General features: G+C 40.0%; 1 protein-coding gene across 4 annotated transcripts in view; it reads left to right on the top strand.

Annotated features, from left to right (window-relative positions):
• The first annotated feature begins 21,809 nt into the window (after positions 1–21,809).
• LOC131060974 (mitochondrial ATP-independent inner membrane protease subunit 2) overlaps positions 21,810–22,835 on the top strand; it is a 56,792-nt gene continuing 55,766 nt past the window's right edge. For all 4 annotated transcript variants that reach the window (XM_057994468.2, XM_057994465.2, XM_057994467.2 and 1 more), the window contains exon 1: positions 21,810–22,098. In XM_057994468.2, coding sequence (XP_057850451.1) covers positions 22,027–22,098 — 72 coding nt within the window. In that variant the 5' untranslated portion in view covers positions 21,810–22,026. The remainder of the gene's footprint in view (positions 22,099–22,835) is intronic.

Below are 22,835 nucleotides of genomic sequence, written 5' to 3'. Positions count from 1 at the left end.
CAATTCTCTCTTCACTGTGTCTAGAACCTCCTCCGCATGGCCAACCGGCTCGGGCCTGATGCTGGGCCAACTCCGTCTCCAACGACGGGATGCGAACGTCCAGCTCTGCAACTATATCTGCCTGGATCTGAGCCTCCCAGAGTTGGTAATAGCCATCCCGCACAACCTGCTCAATCTATCTCACCAAAGTCTGCACTCGACTCTCTCTGGCCACCTCCTGACACTGCCACTCTGCTCTCATCTTAGGTAGGTCTATGGTCGGTCATCCCCGTGCCTCAAAGCACCTCTAGAATGCCTCTCCTACCCCCGTAGTAGCAAACTCGTGTAGGCTCTCCAAGGCTGGTTGAATAATGGATTCCTCAACTGTGAAGGCTACCAACCATTGAACTGCCCCCTCCATCTCAACAAAAAATTGTGCTACGACAGTAGGCTGGGTCCTCCCTACACCTCCATCCTGAAGGCCCATCTGTGAAGGTATCTCCTCCTTGCCACTAGTGGGCAAAACCAGCTCTGTAGGATGCTCCACCAACTCGACTACCTCTACCTGCGTAGGATGGCGAGGTGTAGCAGGTGGTGGCCCTACCGAAACTATGGGTGGGAAGACATACCTGTACTCGTACGAAGTCCAAAAACAACCCGATGGCATGGTACAACATGTAAAAAGCTTTGTGCTTCAGCATCAAGAAATCGTGGGCTTTATCCGATAACAAACTCGCCCAATCATATACCGTACCTTTCTTTAGGCCCTGCATCAGTACAATCATAGGAACCGCTGCATCCAATGCCCTACTTGCACCAATTAATTGACTCTGCATCAAATCGAGCAAGCACTGCTAGATTTTAGGTTTTAGGAATGTTTTCTTTAACCCTCTGCCCTGTCATGCTAGAATCCTTGCCCAGTCGACTGTCGTCAAGTCATCCCGACACATTTCTTTTAACAGTTGCATTTTCCGTTCTTGGGACATCTTCATTGTATTTTTGTCAATCTTTATCCCTTTATCCAGGATGCCAAAAACCCTCTTGAAATCATCTGGATTGAAAGAAACTATGATATATGTATGTTGAAACTTAAATGATGACGTACGCAACTCTGGATCATAGTGCGCAAGCATGGTTCAAATTCCTTAATAGAAAAGATGGGCATCTGTACTGCGTCATGGACACGTGCTTTGGCCAGGGCTACTTTGACCTCAATGTTGGCTAGGGTTAGGGTCGTTTTCCACCATTGTCTGCACGTACTGCTAGTTAGTCCCTCAAATGTCATAGTGTCTGGCGTGACTTTGTGCGTGCGTACATCCTACACCATGACCTTCCCCCGGCTCGTATCCTACTGGTCACCCATTGAATCCTTTTCGTGTTGTCCTCTTTCTTCCTGGGATTCCTATAGCCTCCTTCGCCAATCTAATTTCTTCAACCTTCTAGTTGCGACTGAATTTTGTTTCCTGCATGAGGTTCAAATGCTAACCGTTCCCAATGTCCTAACTATCTTTTTCACTAATTTCGGTATGGTTGTACGGCTGCCATAGTGTGTACAACATGGCCAATTTTGCTCTTATATGGTTGCAAGATGTTTCGACTTCTTTCCCTGACTATGCTCACGTACTATGGTGGATTTCGCTCCTCATGTATAGTGTTGGATGAAATGGTGTACAAAATATGCACCTGGTAATCAAAACATCTATCAATTCAAAACTATACGAACCTTTCTCTTTCCTTGCGATGGACTAATTTGCCATCGTACGACCCTTTTGCCTTTTTTGACACCAATGACCGTACAAAATTGTAAGACTTTTTTCTCTTTCATGATGCTTGTGTCCGTACGGAACTGTGTGGAATTGTTCAATACTAAAATGCCAGAGTCCGTATGGTGTCCTTCTTCCTGCAACTTCATACAAAATTGTTTCGTACTAACAAGTGATTTCATTGACCTGGAAATGATTTCCATACTAACAACTAATTTCGTCGACCTGGCAATGATTTCCGTACTAACAAGTAATTTCATCAACCTGGCAATGATTTCCGTACTAACAAGTAATTTCGTCAACCTGGCAATGATTTCCATACTAAAAAGTAATTTCGTCGACCTGGCAATGATTTCCATACTAACAAGTAATTTCGTCGACCTGGCAATGATTTCCGTACGAAAATTTCCTCCTCATTAGCCCCAATCCGTATGAAATTAAGACTGTTATTTAGCCATTTCCAATGTATGCCGCACTTTATTTTCCTTCATGTCTCCACTGACTAAGTCCCATTTTAATATTTGCCAAAATTAAAAACATTGCTTGTAAAAGAAATATCAACAATGTTTTTTTTTTTTCAAAAATTTTCAATTTTCACGGTCTGGGCGTTCCCGTCGTTCTTGGTACACCTTTAGTTTCAAGTCGTTGACTGCATCGGGTATTTCCTTGCCATCAAGTGTCCACAGTTTAGTGGCTTCGTTCGTGCCGACTTCACGAACCTTAAATGGACCTAGCCACTTTACCTTGAACTTGCCAGGCTTTATCTCATTGCATCCATTAAACTTGCCAGGCTTTATCTCATTGCATCCATTAAACTTCAGCACAAGTTGTCCAGGAGTAAACTGCATTCTTCACATGTGTTTATTGTGCCACGTTTTCTGCCTCTATTGTGTCATCTCTGTCACCCACTAAGCCATCATTCGTCACTCATCCAATTGTTCAAGGCGTACAACCGCTCTCGGAGACTCTCCATGTCACCTAGTCTGTTGTCAATGGTGATCTGAAAACTCGACACCATGAATTCCACTGGCACCATCGCTTCCTGCCCGAACATTAACTGGAAGGGGGTCTGTCCTGTGGTGACCTTATACGTCATTCGGTACGCCCACAGTACCAATGGTAAGCGTTCCTCCCAATCTTCCTTCTCCACTCCGCAAGACTTGTAAATCATAGAGACGATTATTTTGTTTGTCGCCTCAGCTTGCCCGTTCGCTCAAGGATAGTTGGGGCTTGATAAGGAGTGGAATATCTTGAACTCTGTCGTGAGCAACTAGATTATGTGATTGACAAAATATCCTCCCCGATCACTCATCAATTGGATTGGAATCCTGTACTGTGTAATGATTTGCTCGTAGATAAACCTTACCGTACTGACGATCAAATTATCTGCAAGAGCCCGTGCCTCGATCCACTTGGTCAAGTATTTTTTGGCCACCATGATGTATGTGCATCATCGGGCTCGACTTTCCTTCAAAGGTCCAATGAAATCCAGTCCCCCTCGTTCAAACAGTTCTTGGGCATTGGACGGGTTGAGGGGCATAAAATCCCTCTTTAGCAGCCTCCCCGCCCGTTGGCACGTGTCACAACTCATCACCCACTCCTGAGAATCATTGTGCAGTGTTGGCCACCATAGCCCTACCAATAAAACTTTCCTGGCCATGGTGTCGGGCCCCATGTGCCCTCTTGTCGGGCCTTCATGTGCTTCCCGTAAAACACCTTGAATTTCTTCCTCCAGGACACATCGCCGTAGGACTTGGTCAGGTCCCATTTTATACAAAAAGCCATTAATGAGTTGAAACGTCTTACTCCTTAGTATGACCTTCCTTCGCTCTCCTGGTGGTATCTCTCTAGGAAATTGTGATGTCGATAGATATTCTTCGATGCTTGTGTACCAGGTAGGAAGAACGACAATGTGGAATAAGTGGGCGTCTGGGAAGTCTTCATTTACTCCTTTCGTCGGTTCCCCTGACTTGATTCTAGATAACTGGTCGGCTATCACATGACTTTTTCCAGTTCGTACAATAATGTTGAATGTAAACTCCTACAGCAGTAGCAACCATCAGCTGATTCGCCCCTGAATGATTGGCTTATTCACCAGGTACATTAACGGCTGGTGGTCCACATAGAATGTGAACGGTGTGGCCAGTAAGTAATTTCTAAACTTCTGGACATAGTACACCATCCCTAGGGCTTCCCTCTCTGTCATACTATAGTTTTTTTCTGCCTTTGACAGGAGTCTGCTCATGAAGTATACCGGGTGATCTAGCCCGTGATCGCCAACGTACGTCAATGTGGCCCCAATGGCAAAATTTGATGCATCGATGTGTATATGGAACTCTTTGTCCCAATTCGGATATGTCAAGATTGGCGCACCTACCAACCATGACTTCAGTTCTTGGAAGGCTTCTTCCTGAGCCGTCCCCCATGCGTACGGTTCACCTCTCCTCCTCATCTTGTCCAGAGGGCAGGATACTTGAGCAATTTTTTTGATAAACCGCCTGTAATACCCTATGTGCCCTAGGAAGGATTCGACTTCCGTGACATCTATCGGTGCCTCCATTTCCACTATCACCCGAACCTTGTCCGGGTCAGTCTTGAGTCCAACCTTACACACTATGTGTCCTGACAGCTTCCCTTGAGGCACCATGAATCTGCATTTTTGGGGATTGAATGCTAGGCGGGCTCACCTGCATCTCTCCAAGCATTCGCCAAGTGCGGCCAAATGTGCATCCTGGTTACTGTAGATGGACTAGTCGTCAAGGAACGCCTTGAAGTTCCCTACTGACATCTTATCAAATATGTGAAGGATTATCTGCTAGAATGTCACTGGCGCGTTGCATAACCCGAACGACATTCGGTTATACGCATACACGCCATCTTCCACTATGAAGGTCATTTTTAATTTGTCATCTTCAGCAATGGATATCTGGTTATACCCAAAAAGTCCATCCATAAATGAATAAATTTCATGACTGGCCACTTCCTCCAAGATGCTATCCGTAACTGGTATTGGAAACAGGTCCTTTATGGTGACCGCGTTAAGGCATCTGAAATCCACACAGATTCGGATCTGGTTTGCCTCCTTTTTAAGGGATATCACCATGAGTGACACCCACTCGTTGGTTTGCACTTTAAAAATAATCTCGGCTTCGAGCATACGCTCAATTTCATCATTCTCTCTCGCAGCATAGTTTTTATTCATTCTATATGGCCTCTTCCGTACAGGTACGACCCCAGGTACAAGTGGAATTTAGTGTACGCACAGTTCTAGCGGCACCCCTTTGAGGTCCTTGTACGTCCAGGCGAATATATCTTTGTATTCCATGAATATTTTAACCGCGACGACTTTCAGGACTGGATTCCAGTCGTCGCCAACCAGGATATTCCTTGACTTTACTTCCGTGTCAAGGTTTGTAGGTTTTACGGACTCTTCATACCGGATTGGTTTCGTCATGTCAAACCTATGTGTCGATGCCTCATTGACAGGAGCATCCCCTTTCGTGTATTCCCCATACGCTAGTGGAAATTCATTTTTGTTTGGCTCCTCATCAACCTGCAACATGTTGCACCCATACATCAGCTCATAGTCTTCCATTTGCTAGTGGAAGAGCCCATTAAAGGAATCGGTATCATCTTTCGAACATCCTTGGATTCCCAGAACGCCTTCCTCATCCGGTTCCCTTTTGTACTTTCCTTCATCAACTCTGCCCTCGCCATCCGATTCTAATTCCGACACGAGTTCTTCACTCACGAGTTGTGTTTTCAGGTCAATAATAAATTTTTGCCCAGCTTTGTCCATGGACAATGTGTTACGCTTCCAGTTATGATTCGCTTTAGCCGCCACCAACCACCCTTTACCAAGAATAGCGACGTATCCTTTCTTCGCGAGCGGAATCACCACGAAGTCGAGGACAAATGGTTGTGTCCCAATGGTCACTTGTTGCGCCATGAGCATTCCAAGAGGTTTGATACCATGTTGATCTGCTCCCAGTAAGTTGAAGGTTGATGGCCACAGTGTCGGCTTGCCAAGCTTCTTCCGAGTTTCTTTCGAAAGCACATTCACTCCCAACCCGTCGTCGACAATTGTGTCAATCAAAATGGTGCCAAGTATTCCCATTTCTACCACCGTCGGGTGTCGACCACTATATAGTGTCAGGACCAATGGGTCTGTTGGTGTTCTGCCAAGAACATCCGTATTCCGGGTCACCCGACTCTATGGAGTTACTTGCACTATATGTAAGAGTGTCGTACGTAATTGCGACATCATTTCCAGGAGGTCCTTCATATTCACAGGTACTTCAATCTGCAACATTTGATTCAGGATATTTTCCTCAGCCTCAGAGGGGAAAGTAATTTCCGCTTCCTGAGTGTTCCCCTGTGCCAACATTTCCTTTACCACTTCAGCCTTCACCTCCAGCACCCACTACTTCTCCATGCGAGGGTCCGGGTATGTGGCCTTCTTCTCTTTGTGACCGTGTGATTGCCAATACCCATTCCTCCGTCCTGTCAATGTTGAGCAGGTTCACTTTAGACTTTGGGCAAGTTCCATCATCGTGGTCTCCAGGCCCACACCATTTGCATAGTTTTTGTGGAGTTTCTTCTGAGGTGCATTGCCTGGCAAATTGGCCCCATTGATTGCAAGCTCAACACTGGATCGTTGGCCATCCCTTCACATCATATTGGATCTGGCTCCTATTATTATTGTTATTATTGGTCTTCCCCCCTTGTTGGTTGTTCTGGTATCTGCTAGATGATGCATTATTGTTGGCGGTTTGCGAAGTCCCGATGACTGACTACTCTTGCATGAAGATAACTTGTTGGCTCCTGGTTTTCATATTGTAGGAACATTCCTTTGTCAAATGTCTGGCAATCTGACAAATGTTGCAGAAAGCCTTCTTAGGGTAGGACCCCTTGGTGTGTCTGTCACTCCTACACTTCGTACACCACACGTTGTTTTCTTTAGTCTTACATGTACTCCCCTTCATGGATTTGAATTCCTTCAGCATTCACTCCATATCCTTTTGGAGCGCGTGCACCTTTTTACTCGATTTGCCACCGCTGCTGCTTTCCCCGGCAAAGTCTTCATCATCGTCGGATGAGGATTTATTACTTTTCTTCTTCTTTGACGTTTTGTGTTCACTCTCCAGGTCCATCGCCCTCTTATAGGCATCGTCATATGATGTCGGGGGTACAATTTTCATCTTCTTCCATAGGGAGGATTTCAACCCTTCAACGAACCATCGTTTCTTCAATCCATCTGCCGGTTGGCTTTCCATTTTACCCAACAATTCTTTCAGCCTCTGGCTGTAAGCCCATACTATCTCCTTGGTATCTTGTTTGGTACTGTATATCTCAGCTACGATTTCTTTGTCATCACGGAGCAACCAAAACTCCTCCTTGAATTCTTTCTGCAAATTGGCCCATGTGGCCACTTTTTGCTTGTCAACATCGGAGTACCAATCTATGGCAACTCCACGTAATGTGGTTGGGAACTGTTGTACCCAGTCATATGGGTTCGTCACTCCATTGGCGGACCAAATAGTTTTACATGTACGACAGTGTCGTAAGGGGTCTTCCTTACCGTCCCCTGTGAACTTTGGTAATTTCTGTTTACTTGCCATCCCTCCACTGGGTCTCGCTCCTCCGGTGCTTTGTGTGCTTGTACCCAATGATCCTTCGCCTCCGCCTCCTGCACCTGACCCTCCACTCATGGGTCCTTCAGAGAAGGTTACTGACCCCGAACCGAACAAATTGCCTCCCGTACGGTACCCTTGTGCTCCCCGCCACCTTCGACCATACCGTCACCTTCGGTCATCTCCCTCTAGTTGGTTGTCTCCCTTCGATTGTCCTCTGAAATGGACAAGTTTTTTAGTAGGTCTCTGGTAGAGTCGATCGAGTTTAGATTTCACCTTGTTTGTTCCACCAACTCTTCGCGACTTCTTACCCTACAATGCCATTCTGGCAAACTATAGAGTTCTCCATCAACACCCTCCGTGAGTTCTTCTAAGTTCCCTTCGGGCAACCCTACAACAGTGTAGAGAGTGTAATTCTCTCCGTCTATCTCTGCCTCTGCAACCTCCATGACACCTCCTGGGTTCCCTTCGAGCAACCCCTCAACCGGTTGTCCATTAGCAAGCTGCCTTAGCCTATGCCTTCGTTCTATCTGTTGTCTAAGATTCAACACTCTTTGTGCCACTTCCCATTCGTCACTTTGTATCTTTTTGTTTTTGTCCTTATTTAGTATATTGGGCATAAATCACTTCTGTACATAGCAAGCACACACCATGTATAGAAAACAAAAAAAACCTTTTTTTTTACTTCATCCCTCGTACATAATGTATGCCACTGACATACTCATTACAATGGGGGTGTTCTTATTTATTCTCTCTGATCGTCAAAGTTCATGTATTGCGTTCATCTTCATGGTGCTCCCTAAATTCCCGTAGAATTTGCTATCGTCGGTTCTCTCGGTAGATGTCTTCCCTTCGGTTCTGGAGAGCCAAAAATCCTTGTGCCAAAAGGTTAGGCAATTCGCTCATCAACCGATTCACAACGGGGCTTACTCCGAGTGAACTCCACATAGCATCTTCTGCGACATCTTCGGCGGTGGCTTCCCTCCATATGTGTGTTTCGATTGCCACCTGTAGGATGCAGGAGAAATCTTTCGTGAGTGTCTTTTCCCCCTCGAACAATTCCTTGGGTTCTCTGTCAGGGTCACTCATTCCTTTTGGTAATGGTTGTCCCATTATCCGTGTGCCATGTAGTACGTACTTTTCCCCGTTGCTCCCAGGTTTTTACTTAGGCAACGACGCCAGATGTTTTCCCCGTAGGGTGTCAGGGTAAGACATTGCATAAATGACAGAAGTACACAGAATATATGGAACTCACAAGTGTTCTATTGATCCATAATAAGCCAACTTACATACAATGATAGCAATGTGTTCGACTACAATAGGATGTCCAAAGACTCAAAATAGATACAATATAAAGGAGTCTGGTCAGTTACCTGGTGCCAACTGCCAACAACCGACGGGTTAATTGTCAATGCTAACACAATTTACCTTAATGCTTAATTACCCGACAACAGACTGTAAATTATTTTAAAATGCACTCATGGGTGGTGAACTTAAGGACCAATCTTGTTGATTTGAATCATCTAGCAGCTATTAAGTAATCTATTAAGTGCATTTAGAATTCAATTGCAAAAAGAGAAAAAATTACATTAGCAATGCATCAACATCTTAGGAGTGTATTGCATGACTACTCATTATCTTGATCATTTTTTATTGTCATTGGATTAGCCCACCCAAGGTCTTGTCCAAAGGAGAATAAATCCTCATCTTGCAACTCCCAAATAGTATTTGTAAACACCATTTTCTTGGATATAGATGATATATAGAAAGCCAAAAAAATAAATTGTAAAAGTTCAAATCAAAGAAATTCAAATATGAGATCCGAAGTTCGTTTTTGTACATAAGTTTAACTCTATACAGAACTTATTTTCACACTTTGAAAATAAATCAATTTGTCTAGCGAACCTTTTTTTAACACTGTTAAATTTTACATGAAATTCATAACCGAATACCTTTTATCTATTTTTTTACTTGCTACATTAATTAAACAGTTGTATTATCTATGGTGGCCTCGTGATGTCTCTTTGGTGGGCTGTTAAGAATCTTTCAACTTCCAGGATCGTCCTTCACTCTCATGAATAATCCTCCATAAAAAAAATTGTATTGTTACTACTTGCCATAAGCAATGCTATTGCATTCAATGGAGCCTAACTAAGTAATTACTTTTCACCAATCAAAAGAGAGTATTATTTTTGTTTTCAAAATAAACTTTATTTTTATAAAGTTAAGAATTTTTTTAACCTAATATATTATATAAATGATTTATCTACACTATGATTGGTTTAAAAAAATTTGGTGTTATAGGATCAAATTTTTAGGAATGATAGATTTTTTAGGTTTTTTTGGGATTTCTTTATATTTTAAAAAATAAATATCTATTTTAAATAGTTTTTTGTTTATTTTATTTACAATATTGTAAATAAAGCGATATAGATATATAAATTTTAATAATTTTTTATTTCTCAAAACATGGATAATAAATTAATTATAAGGATTTCATTCACACTATTTAAATTAATTCAAATATAAATATTTTTATTAAAAAAACCTAATTATTATATGTATCTTTATATATATCATTCTATTTTTCGTACTTTTTAAAAATCGACAAAAGACTTAAGCCAGAGATTGTATTGATAATTTTGAAACTATTACATATTGTTTCAAGCAAATATCATTTATGCTAGATCATATCCATTTGAAACTACATCCCAAAATGTCAAAATGATGAATTTCTTACAAAGCCAAGCAACCATAAGCATTTATCCCCAAAAGATAACACCCAGACCCCATACATAGCATTATATAGGAAATATTGGCAGATATGAGATATAATTTGGAACTACATAACTAGACTACTAGATACAAAAAGGAATATCATAATAGCCATAACAAAAAGCACCAGAGATGTATCACACTACCCTGAAGATGAGCTTTCACTGGCTAAGAATTCATCATCGTCATCATCTTGGAAGCCTTGCAGAATTTTAAAGCTCCCAACCCAATCTTCTTGAACATTCACGTCATCTCCTATAATCACCATCGGTGTCTCGTCCTCTGCAAAGCCCATGAATCGCTTGAGGAAATCCAAATTCCTTCTAATGTTCGACTTTCTTAGCTCCCATAAATTTTTGTTACCAATGATTAAAATGGGGAATTGAGGAGTCGGTTGCCCATCTTCTCCAGCACCCCATAATCCACCACACAAGGAATTGCGTGCTTAATATCAATTTATTGCAGAACTCTGTTAGTATTTCCTAGTAGATCTTCTTTGAAGGCCCTTTTACATAGAATGTAAGCCTCAATCTTCAGCTCATCCACCTTAAAGATTGTGATGAGGAAAAAGGTCGGGATGTCAGGATTTACCCGATATCTATGTGTTGCAAAGCCCAATATTTCCTATAAAGCATACATAAACAATTCATGAGACCATTTAGTGATTGTTTTCAGCCACTTCTTCGTTATGGCCCCTATGAAGGCCATTTGTATTTTAGACAATAAAAGTATGATATTGGAGTCCATAGCCTCTGCCTTAGTAAAATTAAATTCTAGAAAGAAGGGGTAAAAATGAATGAAAAAACACACAATTTGAAGACTTCATCCTCTAGCTTTCTCGAGAAGTTTCTAGATACACATAATAAATGTCGGGTACATTTTAGCAAGCCAATTTTGCCAAAAATGTTACCAAAGCTCCTACTCACACGAGCCAACATTACTGCCTGGTTACTTCATGGAGATAAATTTAAATCATGCTTCAAAAAATTAAAGATCCCCAACCCCACTTGCTAATTAGGTAGCTCAAGGACTATGAGTTGCCACCAACTAGGCTCTGCCTTAGGCCTATAGAAGGATTTTTGAAATCCAAAATACTGCCAAAACTGAGAAAGCCAATATCATATAAAAGTAATAACACCAAATAAAGCATTATATGAAACAATAGCATTCCAAACATTCATCAAATAAATAGAATTTAAATGGCATTAGAAACATCTAAGTGAACCCCATCTATCGCCTTATTAGCGAGTTCATCTGCCATCTATTTTCCTTCTCTGTATATGTGGTTGAACATAATTGCTTCAAAAGATTTAATGATATTCAAAGCACTTCTAAGAAAGGCGTTTAGTCTCCAATTGTGAGTTGCCTCTTTCCTTAAGGCATTGATCACTACGGTAGAATCACTTTGGATTTGTAATCTTTGAATACCTAACTCTTTACATCTTAGCAATCCAATTAGTAGTGCTAGAAATTATGCCTAATTATTGGTTCCCTGAACTAAGGGTTCAACCATACTTGCTATTTTCCTTCCATCCCAACTATGGATGACACAGCCTGATCCCAAAATACTTGGATTCCCTCTAGTTGCTCCATCAAAATTTAGCTTAAACCAACCCTCTCAAGGGATCTCCCATATGCAATCGAGTCTAGCTTGTTTACTATCCACCCCCCCTTTACCAAAAAATTGAGGAATTTTGAGACCATTCCAATAGCCCCTAATTAGACCATTCCAACTAGAGATTTTTGTCTTATTATGGTTATGCTTGTCATTTATGCTATTCACTACTTCCACTATGGTTGCTTCTATTCCGTTGAATAGATTTACACTCTACATTTTGACATCTTTAAAGATCCTCTGATTTCTTTCTTTCCATATTTCCCAAACCATGATAGAAGGACTAGTAAGTCAAAGACCACTAAATAGTCTCGATCTATTTAAAAGAGGCCAACTCCTAAGAAGGCTTAAAATATCTATAGGAAGATTTGTTGACCAACCTAATTTGGCACAAAGCCACTACCAACACTTCATAGAATAAGGACACTGTAAAAAAAGATGATCGATAGATTCCTCTACCTGCTTGCATAGTACACATCTAAAAGGACCCGAGATGCCAATTCTCCAGATCCATTCTATCGTAAGGACTCTGCCTTTTAGCATTGCCCATAAAAAAATACTTGCTTTAGGTAAACACCCTTTGCTCCAACACAATTGAAGAGTTAAATTAGAATGACACCATTCTTGTTGTTTGGTTAATTCCTTAAACCCATCCTTGGCTGAGTAGGGACCCGATTTTGCCCTAGCCCATAACAATCTATCCTATGAATCTCGAAATGCCAATTGTCTGGGCCCTATAAAATGTCCTTCAATTATCTGACATATTCTCTATGGGCATGGGCATTTTGAGTAGATATGCATTCTCATGAAAATTCTTGTCTTGCAGGATTAAAGTCTAAATAATTTTGAACATGAATACCCTATGTCCTCTCTAGACTTTCTTTTAACCTGTCGGTATTTATCAGAGAAATAAATAGGGGTAACCTACCCAAGAGTCATCCCAAAAAAAGGCCTTACAAAAATCTACTACATCCCATGTCAATTTCTTCATAATCATCCCCTTACACGAGAGGATAAAATTACAAACTCTAGAACCTCTTGGTGGGGGGGTTATTTGTCCTAAAAATTGCAATCAGGCCCTCACCAATAAGGCATTTACCTTGTAGTATTTTTACCCATTTAAGATGAGGTTGTTCATATTATTTCCAAACCAATTTAGCCCCTAGAGCTCTATTCTGCCATACCTGGTCTTAAGATCCACACCTCCATACTCTTTGGGTTTGCAGATAGAGTCCCAGACTATTAGAACCACTTTCTTTTTCTCATTCAATCCTTGCCAAAAAAAAATTATCATCCTTTTATTTAAGTGCTATGAGGCTCCTATAAGGAGGGCTAAACATGACATAAGATAAATGGGGAGAGCAGATAACACTGCCTTTAAGATAACCACTTTGCCCACCCAAGTCAACAATTTGCCTTTCCAAGATGAAAGTTTCTTATCCATTTTTTTTTCTCTTAGGGGATCCCACAACTTGGATGACCTAATACCACTTTCAAGAGGGATACCTAGGTATTTACATGGGAGATCACCTTTATGAAATCTCATAATTCTCAAAATCTCTATCTCCATCCAAGCCTATAAAAAGAAAAAGAATTCTAGTTTTTCTATGGTGGTCTGTTTACCTGAAGCCTTGGTGTATTTGTCTAAAATGAGCTTAAAGTTGGATGCCCCCTGTAGAGAACCTTCTCCCATGAGCATTGTATCATTCGCAAACTTTTGGTGGGTTATACAAGGGATGTTGCTGGTTATATTGATTCCTTTGATAATCCTTGAGAATTGTGCTATATGAATATTTCTCCCCAAAGTCGTTGTCACAATAATAAACAAAAAGGGGGAAAGTGAATCCCATTGCCTTAAACTTCTAGAAGCCTCAAAGTAATCCTCTGGAGATTCATTTATAATCATTGAGTTTTTCGGAGTAGATCTGCAATAGAAAATTAATTCTATCCACCGTTTATTGAATCCAAAGGCTTCAATACATTTGCACAGGAACCTCCAATCTACCTTATTGTAAGACTTCTTTGTATCTAATTTGATTAGCATACTTGACAAATTTTTTCTCTGTATCGAGTGAATAGCCTCCCGAGCTATTACAATTCCATCTAAAATAGACCTCCCAGGTACAAAACATGACTGCTCTTTCAAAATAATTTGAGGAAGTAATGTTTTAAGGCGATTTGCAATTGTTTTCACCAAGACTTTGTATAAGGTATTAGATAGGAATATTGGTCTAGATAGTCTTCAAATCCTCTTGTGACTTCCTTCTTTGGAATTAAGACTAGAAACACAATATTTATTTCTTTTAAAAATCTCCCACCATTTCTAGCTGCCTCTAAAGCTTCAACCATATCCTAATCGAGAACATTCCAACATTTTTGATAGAAGCTAGTTGGGAAACCATCCAGGCAAGGGCCTTTATCTAGGTGAAGCTGGAACAAAGTTGAATGTATTTCTTCTGCCATAAATTTGGCTGTTAGTCTTTGGTTCTGAAATCAAATATATGGGATTCTAGAAATCTATTATGCTTGCTCCACTAAATTGGATCCTTCCCAATTATTAAAAATTTCTTTAAAATACTCGACGCTTTCTTTGGCTATTTCTTTCGGCTTATCAACCACTAATCCTTCCTCAATGGTAATACTTAGGATTTTATTAACTCCTCTTCGGACCTTTGTTCCAACATGGAAGAATTTTGAATTACTATCCCTAGTTTCCAACCACGTTTCCCTAGATTTGGGTCTCCAAAAGACTTCTTCCTTGGCTAATAAATCCTGATACTCAGCTAGCAACTCTCTTTCTTTCTCATATAAATCTGAATCCATACCCCTCTTGATGACCTATTCAGAGGTCATCAACAACTAATCCTCCACTTCCTTTTTCTTTTAGAAAATGTTTTGAAATTTTTGTCTATTCCATTTTCGAAGTTTTTGTTTTAATGCTTTCATCTTAGAGACAAAAAAGATTTCCTCTCTCCACCAGCTATCAATTAGATAAAAAAATCCCTCATTTTTCATCCATGTGTTTTCAAATTCAAAGGGACTATGAATAGGTCATCTTTCCTCCACAATACCCAATACCACTATATAATGATCCGACCCTACCTGAGCAACTATTGTAGAAGTCATATCCACTTTGAAAGACAACAAGTTGCCTTTGAAGAAAAACATGTCTAACTTCTCTGTAATATTTCTAAAATCTTTGCACTAGCTGTTCCAAGTGAAAATGGCATTACCACACTCAATATCCACCAAATTGTTCTGGTTCACCTAGTCTCTGAAATCCACTTGTATTTGGAGTTCCTTTGAATCCCACCTTTTTTCAGCTAAATGTAGGATTGCATTGAAATCACCTCCTATGATTGTATGTGGATATTCATGACTAGAAAGATGTTCATCTATATCTCTCCACACTGCTCTTTTCCTATTTGTCTGAATAGGCCCATACACATTTATCACTTTGAATTTGATTCCTCCTTTAATACCCCTAACAAAACCTGTCATCCAATTGCCTCTCTCTACTATTACTTCCACATCCAACTTTTTTGGATTCCAAATAATAGATAGCCCACCTGAGGCTCCTTCAACTTGGATTGCTATACCTCTCCAAAAACCTATCCCCTTTTTAAACACTTCCATTTCCTCCTTATTTGGTTTGGTTTCTTTTAAAAAGACCACCTCTACTTGACTTTTGTTTAAAACCACACTTATTTAAGTGCTTTTTGTTAGGAGCATTGAGGCCCCTAACATTCTAGGCGAGGAGCTTCATGTTTCGTTGGGAAGGATCTTCCCTTTCCCTACATTCAACAATGGCGTTATCTTTGCTTGATCTACAACAATTCCATCCTTTATCCTCAGTTTATCTAACGATTTCCTTCCTCTTTTCTTCCCACTAGATTTCCCACGATCCAGATTATCCCTCTAAGGGCAACATAGACATAACCCCATGCACTCTTGACCATCATCTTTTGCAACCCTAGGATCTTGATCATTTACATCAAATAGAATATCTTGTTCCATTTCTTCGATTCCCTTGTTTTCCAAAACATTCTGATCATTTTGAAATTGGCTTCTCTATAAGCCTCTAAGTTGCAATTAGTTGAGGGGGATAAACCTAAAAATTTGCAGACTGCTTCTAATTCTATTGGCTTGTTACCAAACTCTGGGTTTTCCATGCAAGTTACAAGAACTCTATCCTCAATTGAAAGCCCTATCCGAGTTCCACTATTATTTGCATCCTTATTGCTCATATCCTTGGAAAATTTAGATTCAAGTTTTGTCTTTGAGATGTTTTGACTTAATAGATCATTATTTTATTTATTTATTAGGATGTTCATCTACACATTAATCTCATCACTTAGAGTTTCACTATCCTTCTTAAGTTCATTTAATTCTTCAAGAGTTGTCACTCATACTCCTTGATACTCTGGATTAATGGGATCCCTTGCAGTATTCTCCACACCCTGTGACGAGATTATGCTTGAGGATGCTAAATTCTTGCCACCTTCAACCAATTTTAAAATTGGGCTCCTCAATCCATCTGAGGACTCCTCTTGGTTTAATGTAGGTGAATCCATTGCTTGGTGGGAATGAGAGACCATTTTAAACCCCTTGTTCTCTTTATATGATTGAAGGCTGTCCTTTTCCTCCTCTCCTGAAATTTGAGTGTTTATCCCTTCTACATCAATCAATCCCTTACCTAGCTCTATTTGTTCCTCAATGTTTCTCATATCTACTTTTAAGGTTGTAGGATTCTCTAATCCATAGATATTATTAGAGCACATGGAATCCCTCGTCAAACATTTTCCTATGATTTTGTCCTTCAACACCTTAGTTCTTTGAGTCCATTTGACAAACTTCGATAAAATTTCTATGCCTTTGTAGATACCCATATTTGAGTCAATTTCTACAAACAAATTGGCCACATCTCCTAGTTTCCCATTTGGGAAGTCCTTTGCTATGCCTATGAAGGTTCCCAAAGCATCCCCTATTCTGATTAAGCCTCCATATGCTAGAATTCTGCCGGAAGCCCAATCAAGCTAATCCAAATTTATTTTTTGATGAATTGATGTTTACTAGAATTGAAACTAGGGCTCCAATTAATCACATTAAAATTAAATCCTTCGAAAAAATGAGAGCTCCAAAAAGCAAGTCCATTTTCAAATTACCATCTATGCATTCTATTAAAAAATACTCATTTGGCAGAGGGCGAATGCATAACTTGCCTGGGAAAGATTCTTTCCACCATGTCATAATTTCCTCTTGCGATCCATTTGATCCATTTCACTTCACGAATAGAGCCCTTTCCTTCAAGCGTTCCATAGAGGTCTTAAAAAGATTAGGGGGTAGCACAATCATTTTACTACCAAATCTCTTAACCTGTTGTGGGTTTGATTTATGCTGAACTCCACTTACACCTCTGTTAAAACTTGAAGCTCCTCTATTCCAAGATTTGAAATTTCATTGTCCATTTCTAAACTGATTTTGAAATTTGTTGTCTCGCATCGGTTCCTGTTTTAGCCCGAGAGGCAATTTTGAATGCTCCATTACTACCCATTTGGCCCTTCCCTTTCCAAAATCCATTTTGGTTTCCATTAGGGTTTTTCTTCTCTCGAATTTGTGCCTTTTTTGGGGATTTTCAACCCTAATCGAGATGCAATTCACCCTTGTAGCCACCATTTTGTTCCTCGAGGCATTCTCAAACCCATCCCCTGCACTCCTTACAGATTGTCTCCATGAAGAATCGTGCCCTCTCCATGGCCTCTATTGCAGAGGCTCCCAACACACCATTTTTATAAAAATCATTTTTTTAAAAATCATTTTAGTATCTACATGTTGAGTTGTCACTCACACATACACACTCATTATTTATCCCTTTCTATCTCTATCTCTATCTCTATCTCTATCTCTATCTCCATCTCCATCTCCATCTCCATCTCTCTCTCTCTCACATACACTCCTCTCCCTTCATCTCTCTCTCTCTCTCTCTCTCTCTCTCTCTCTCTCTCTCTCTCTCTCTCTCTCTCTCTCTCTCCACCTTTCTCTATATATCACTTCCTATATCTTTATCTTTATATCTGTTTATCTCCCTCTCTCTCACATCCTATACCTCTTTCTATCTTTATTTCTCCCTCTCCATTTTCTCTCTCCTTCTATCTCTCACTCTTTCTCACTCCCTCTATATTTTTCAAGTTACATTTACTTTATTTCACCTCTCTCTCTCTCTCTCTCTCTCTCTCTCTCTCTCTCTCTCTCCATCTCTCCCTCTTTTAATATCTATCTACTTATCCTCTGTCTAATGCACACACACCTTGTTTCTCCCTCCCTATCTCTATCTCTATATCTTTCTCCCTCTCTATAAACCTTTTTCTCTGTCACTTGTCTCCATCACCTTCTTTCTCTCTCACTCTTACCCCCTCTATCTCTATCTTCGTATCTCTCTCTCATCATCTCTATTTATATATCATTATCTCCACCTCTTTCTCACTTATTCACTTAATCTACCTTGTATGATATCTCTATCTCTCTCCTGATCCTCCTCTCTATCTCTTTCTATACACATCTCTCCATCTCTCCTTGTACCTCTCTGACTATCTATATTTTCCTCTATCTACATCACTCTCAATTTTCTCTATCTATTGATCTCTCTCTCCTCTCCCTATCTCTTTTTATCCATATCTTTCTTTACTTATATCTCTCTCTCTCTCTCTCTCTCTCTCTTCCCCCCATACCTCCCTCCCTACCCCCCATCTCTCTCTCTCTCTCTCTCTCTCTCTCTCTCTCCCCTAATATATATATATATATATATATATATTTATCTCACCCTCTATCTTCCCCTATATCTCTCACTCTCTCTCCAACTTTATTTGTTTATCTCTAGTTGTCTTTGTTTGTCTATCTCTTTACCTCTTTCTCTCTCCCTCTATCTATATCTCCTTATCTCTCTATCATTGTATCTCACCACCTATATCTCTCTCTATCACTCCCTCTTCCAATATAAATCTCTCTATCTCTTCCTTTTTATCTCTTGCTCTCTATCTCCCTATATTTCTCTATTTATCTTTCTCTACCTCTCTTAATCTCTCTATCTAGTTTCCCCCTCTTCCTCTCTCACTCATTCTTCATCTTTCCCCCTCTATCTAAAGACATGTCTCTATTTATTCGTCCCTCTCTCTCCCTCTCCCTCTCCCTCTCCCTTTTTTAGACCTTTATATATGTATCTATTTTCCTTGTCTATATCTATATCTCCATATTTCTTCTTTCTTCTTTATTCCTCTATCCTCTCTTTTCATCTATCCACATCTTTCTCCTCTCCATCTCTATCTCCATCTCTATCTCTATCTTTTTGCCCTTCTCTCTCTGGCTCTTCCCCCCTCTATCTCGCCCTCTTTCTTTTCCTATTTCTACATTTCTCTCCTTCTCACCCTTTGCAAATATAACACAAGCTTGTTGGTAACAAAGCTTGATTATTTTATTGATTCCAGATTTTATTTCAATTATGATTGGATCCTTGTAATTGGATGCATAGTTGATTTGGAGCTATCACTTCTCCATTGAGACCTTTGTTGCACTAACATCATTTTCCAAATGGCCTACCAATTGATCTCATGTAATTGTTGGCATTGTGTTGTCATTGATGTCAACCGATATAGGATGGCTACCGGTATAAGAGATGTATGTGCAACAATGTCATTGATGCACACTGGATGTGATGTCTTTGATGTCATCTAGCTTAGTAGGTCACCAGTAAGGGAGAGAATGTCTTTCAACACAATGGCTATTGGAGTCACAGGTACACAAGTTAGTGTTTGACTTGTGTTGAAGATATGGATAGGAGTCCAGTGTGATATAACAATCGGTAAATGATGACAACTATAAGTGAGCAAGATGTTGGTTGGTTGATTGTGATGATGAGGGGGAATGTTAACTAAATCACAACAACACTGAAGGTGAAGTATGTGTAGGCCACCGGTATGCTATGTGGATGAGAAACAACAAGAATCCCACCGAATGAAGAGATGACTGATAGTGATTGTGCCCCAACCGGATCACGTGTGCTTGTTTGAAGATATGCTGCTCAAACAGGGAAGCCACATTGGTGCATTACAGTATGCAGATGCCTCGGAAGGAAACAATTGAAGGTTGATGACATGGTGTCATCAAGGTGGTTAACCGATAAGTATGTTCACCAGTAAAGCTGACGAGGTGACAAGTGAAGAGCTCTTGTCTGATGAAGATAAGCATGTTTGATGATCGACAAAGGTGTTCCATTGACAGAGCAACCAAGTGCAAGGTGATGGCAGATCGGTTAGGGTATAACCGATAGGGTTAGTGTGCCGGTAGATGAACTCGGTAATGGATTTGGTTCGTGATCCTATCCAGACTGACACAGACGACCCAACAAAGATGGATGTCGATAAAGATGCGACATAGAGTTGATGTGGCAAGCATGCATAGACAGGTTGGCATGTTGAGCTGGTAAAGTGTCAGGTGGTGAGGTAGATGGTGACAGATCGACATTTATGTTGACTGCGTGTTTCATGGGATGCGTAGCAAAGGTTTGCATCTCAAGGTCAAATGAACAACATAGATCCAGGACAGACTGATTGACTAGATCGAAGTAGGTGAAGGGTAACACAAAACCATTCTTGGTGATTGACCAAGAGATCAACCGATAGGTTAAAAGCAAACTGCTAAATGAGGAAGGCGTGTTCTGGAAGGCATGACAATGGCAGGGTTGATTGATGTGTTGCAGTTCATCAATCAAGGCAATCATATCTGATGAGATCGGATTGGATTTAGTTTGCCTCGAAGTCGATGAAGAAACCCTAACTGCTTGAAGTTTGAATTGGTTTTTGGCGGGAAGACTTGGTTATAAATATGCAAGTCGAAATCGATGGAAGGTGCTACTGAAAGAGAGTGTTGCCGTTGCTGAAGAGAGCAAAATCAATCAAGTGTCAAAAGACAACCAGAGAAGAGATTGAGTGTGAGAAAGAGAGAATTGAGTTGAAGGGTTCAACCGACAACAGTGAGATAACCGATAGTCAGCCATTGAGTTTGATAGAGGAGTAAACCGATGGTGACCAAACGGATAAAGAGCAGAACTGACAAAGAGGATTGCAGATAAGAGAAGAGCACAGTGAGAACCATAAGAGAACCGGTAAGTTGATAACCAACAATAACCAGATAGTGGATATCTGACTAAGTGAAGTAGACTGGTGGAGAACAGTAGTGTAGCAGAGAGAAAAGATAACCGACAGAGAGAAAAACCGACAAAGAAGAAGAAGAGGCTGAACTAGTAAGGTTGCAGCAATGAGAGGGTGAGCAGATAACCGACAGTGATTTGGATAGAGGATTCAGTGAAGAGATTTGCAGAAGTGTTACAAAGTTCATTTGTGACAAGGCTATTACTTTTGTAATTGATTATGTTCATTGAAGATCACTGAGTTGGAGTTCGGTGCAGGGGTTGGTGCTCCTTGGGTTGGTGCCCTAAACATTGTAATGAGATTTCCATTGTGAGGTTAGATTGGAGCAGTAGATTCCAACAACATTTCTCACCGAGGTTTTTCCCATCTTGGTTTTTCCTCATACATCTGGTGCTATGCGATCTCCCTTTCATGTTTGATTGCATTTGTGTTAGTCTCCCACCTAACTGGTAAGACTGGTTTTCTGTTAGATCTGTTAACCGGTATACACACAAAGGATAAAAAAGGGAAAAGTTGTAAATCACTGATTTACCCCCCCCTCTCAGTGGCTCATTGTGTCTAACAGTGATACACAAATTTATACAAAAAATAGACCAATTTTTTCCTAATTGACCTTCCACACCTCTTCAACACACCCATTACATACCAAAGTGCAATTGTTAGTAATTATTTATATTATTTTATTAAAATAAGAGATATAGTAAATTTTACACAAATATAATTAAAATAATAATAATTCAAAATTATAAAAAGTTAAGAATTACAACAAATGTTTTTATTACAATACTATAAAACAAGCAGTGACCACTCAACATATTTTTTTTTTTGATTTTTTTAATTATTAATCTAATCATTTGTTCCCTACAGTTGGTGTGGATATTTATGCGCATAGATAGATGGCTTGTTTTCTGTTAACAATGGAAAAAAGTCTGCTCGGACCAACAGACACATAATTATACTCGCCCTCTTGCCAGGTAGGATCTCAATTGAATTGTTGGCATACTATATATGTTGTGGAAGAGGAAGAGAAAGATTTTGGTCCATTACAGATAGACAAGATGGGTTCCTTTGCTACATGGTTTCGATATATCATTCACAAAGTTCAATACTCTGTGTCTCTCAGTTGGAAGGTCAGTTGCTTCATTCTCTTACTCTTAGGGTTAATGGTATTTTGAAAGATTTGGGAGCTCTGTATCACAATGCACAAGGACATCAAGATTTCTGTTAACCCCTTAAATATCAGTGACATGGAAGAATAATTTTGTCAAGAGAGTCAATAAATTGCTTGTTTTGCAATGGAAATCATAATTGATCGTTTTGCTGATCAGACCCTGAATGTAGATTATCAAACAATGTGTCCCATCCAAAAAAAAATAGGGGTTACATTCTTATACGGAATGGGTTTAAGCAGAGCCTTATCTCATTCTAGCATTATTAGAAAGACGGTTTCCCGCATGGAATTTTCTTAATATTTATTATAATCTGCTAAAAGGAAAACTATTATATCTCAAAATTCCGAAGTTCCAGGAAATAACGACGTGGAGTTCGAGGGCGCAAAAGTTGAAACCCTTCATTTCAAAGACATTGCAGTGGATTTTTCGATAAATATTTTAAATATCAGCAATTACATCGTATCTTTCCAGTATTTTCAAACCCGAGCATTAGAATCCAAATCATAGCTTGCTTGAGTCGACAGTCCAAGATACGGAAATTCATATAACTTTTACAGAGTTGCTAGAAGTCTGTTGTATCTGGCTTAGGTAATGTTTAGAATCCGCATCTCCAAAGTACCCTCTAGGCTAATATCTTGAACTTGAAGGGTTGTTAGGTTGTGGAGCATCCACTGCAATTTCACTACTTATTCCTG

This window comes from Cryptomeria japonica, chromosome 9 (assembly GCF_030272615.1).
Source record: "Cryptomeria japonica chromosome 9, Sugi_1.0, whole genome shotgun sequence".
Classification (NCBI taxonomy): Eukaryota; Viridiplantae; Streptophyta; class Pinopsida; order Cupressales; family Cupressaceae; genus Cryptomeria; species Cryptomeria japonica.
Note: the sequence above shows the minus strand (reverse complement) of the source record. Positions and strands in the feature narration are given on the sequence as shown.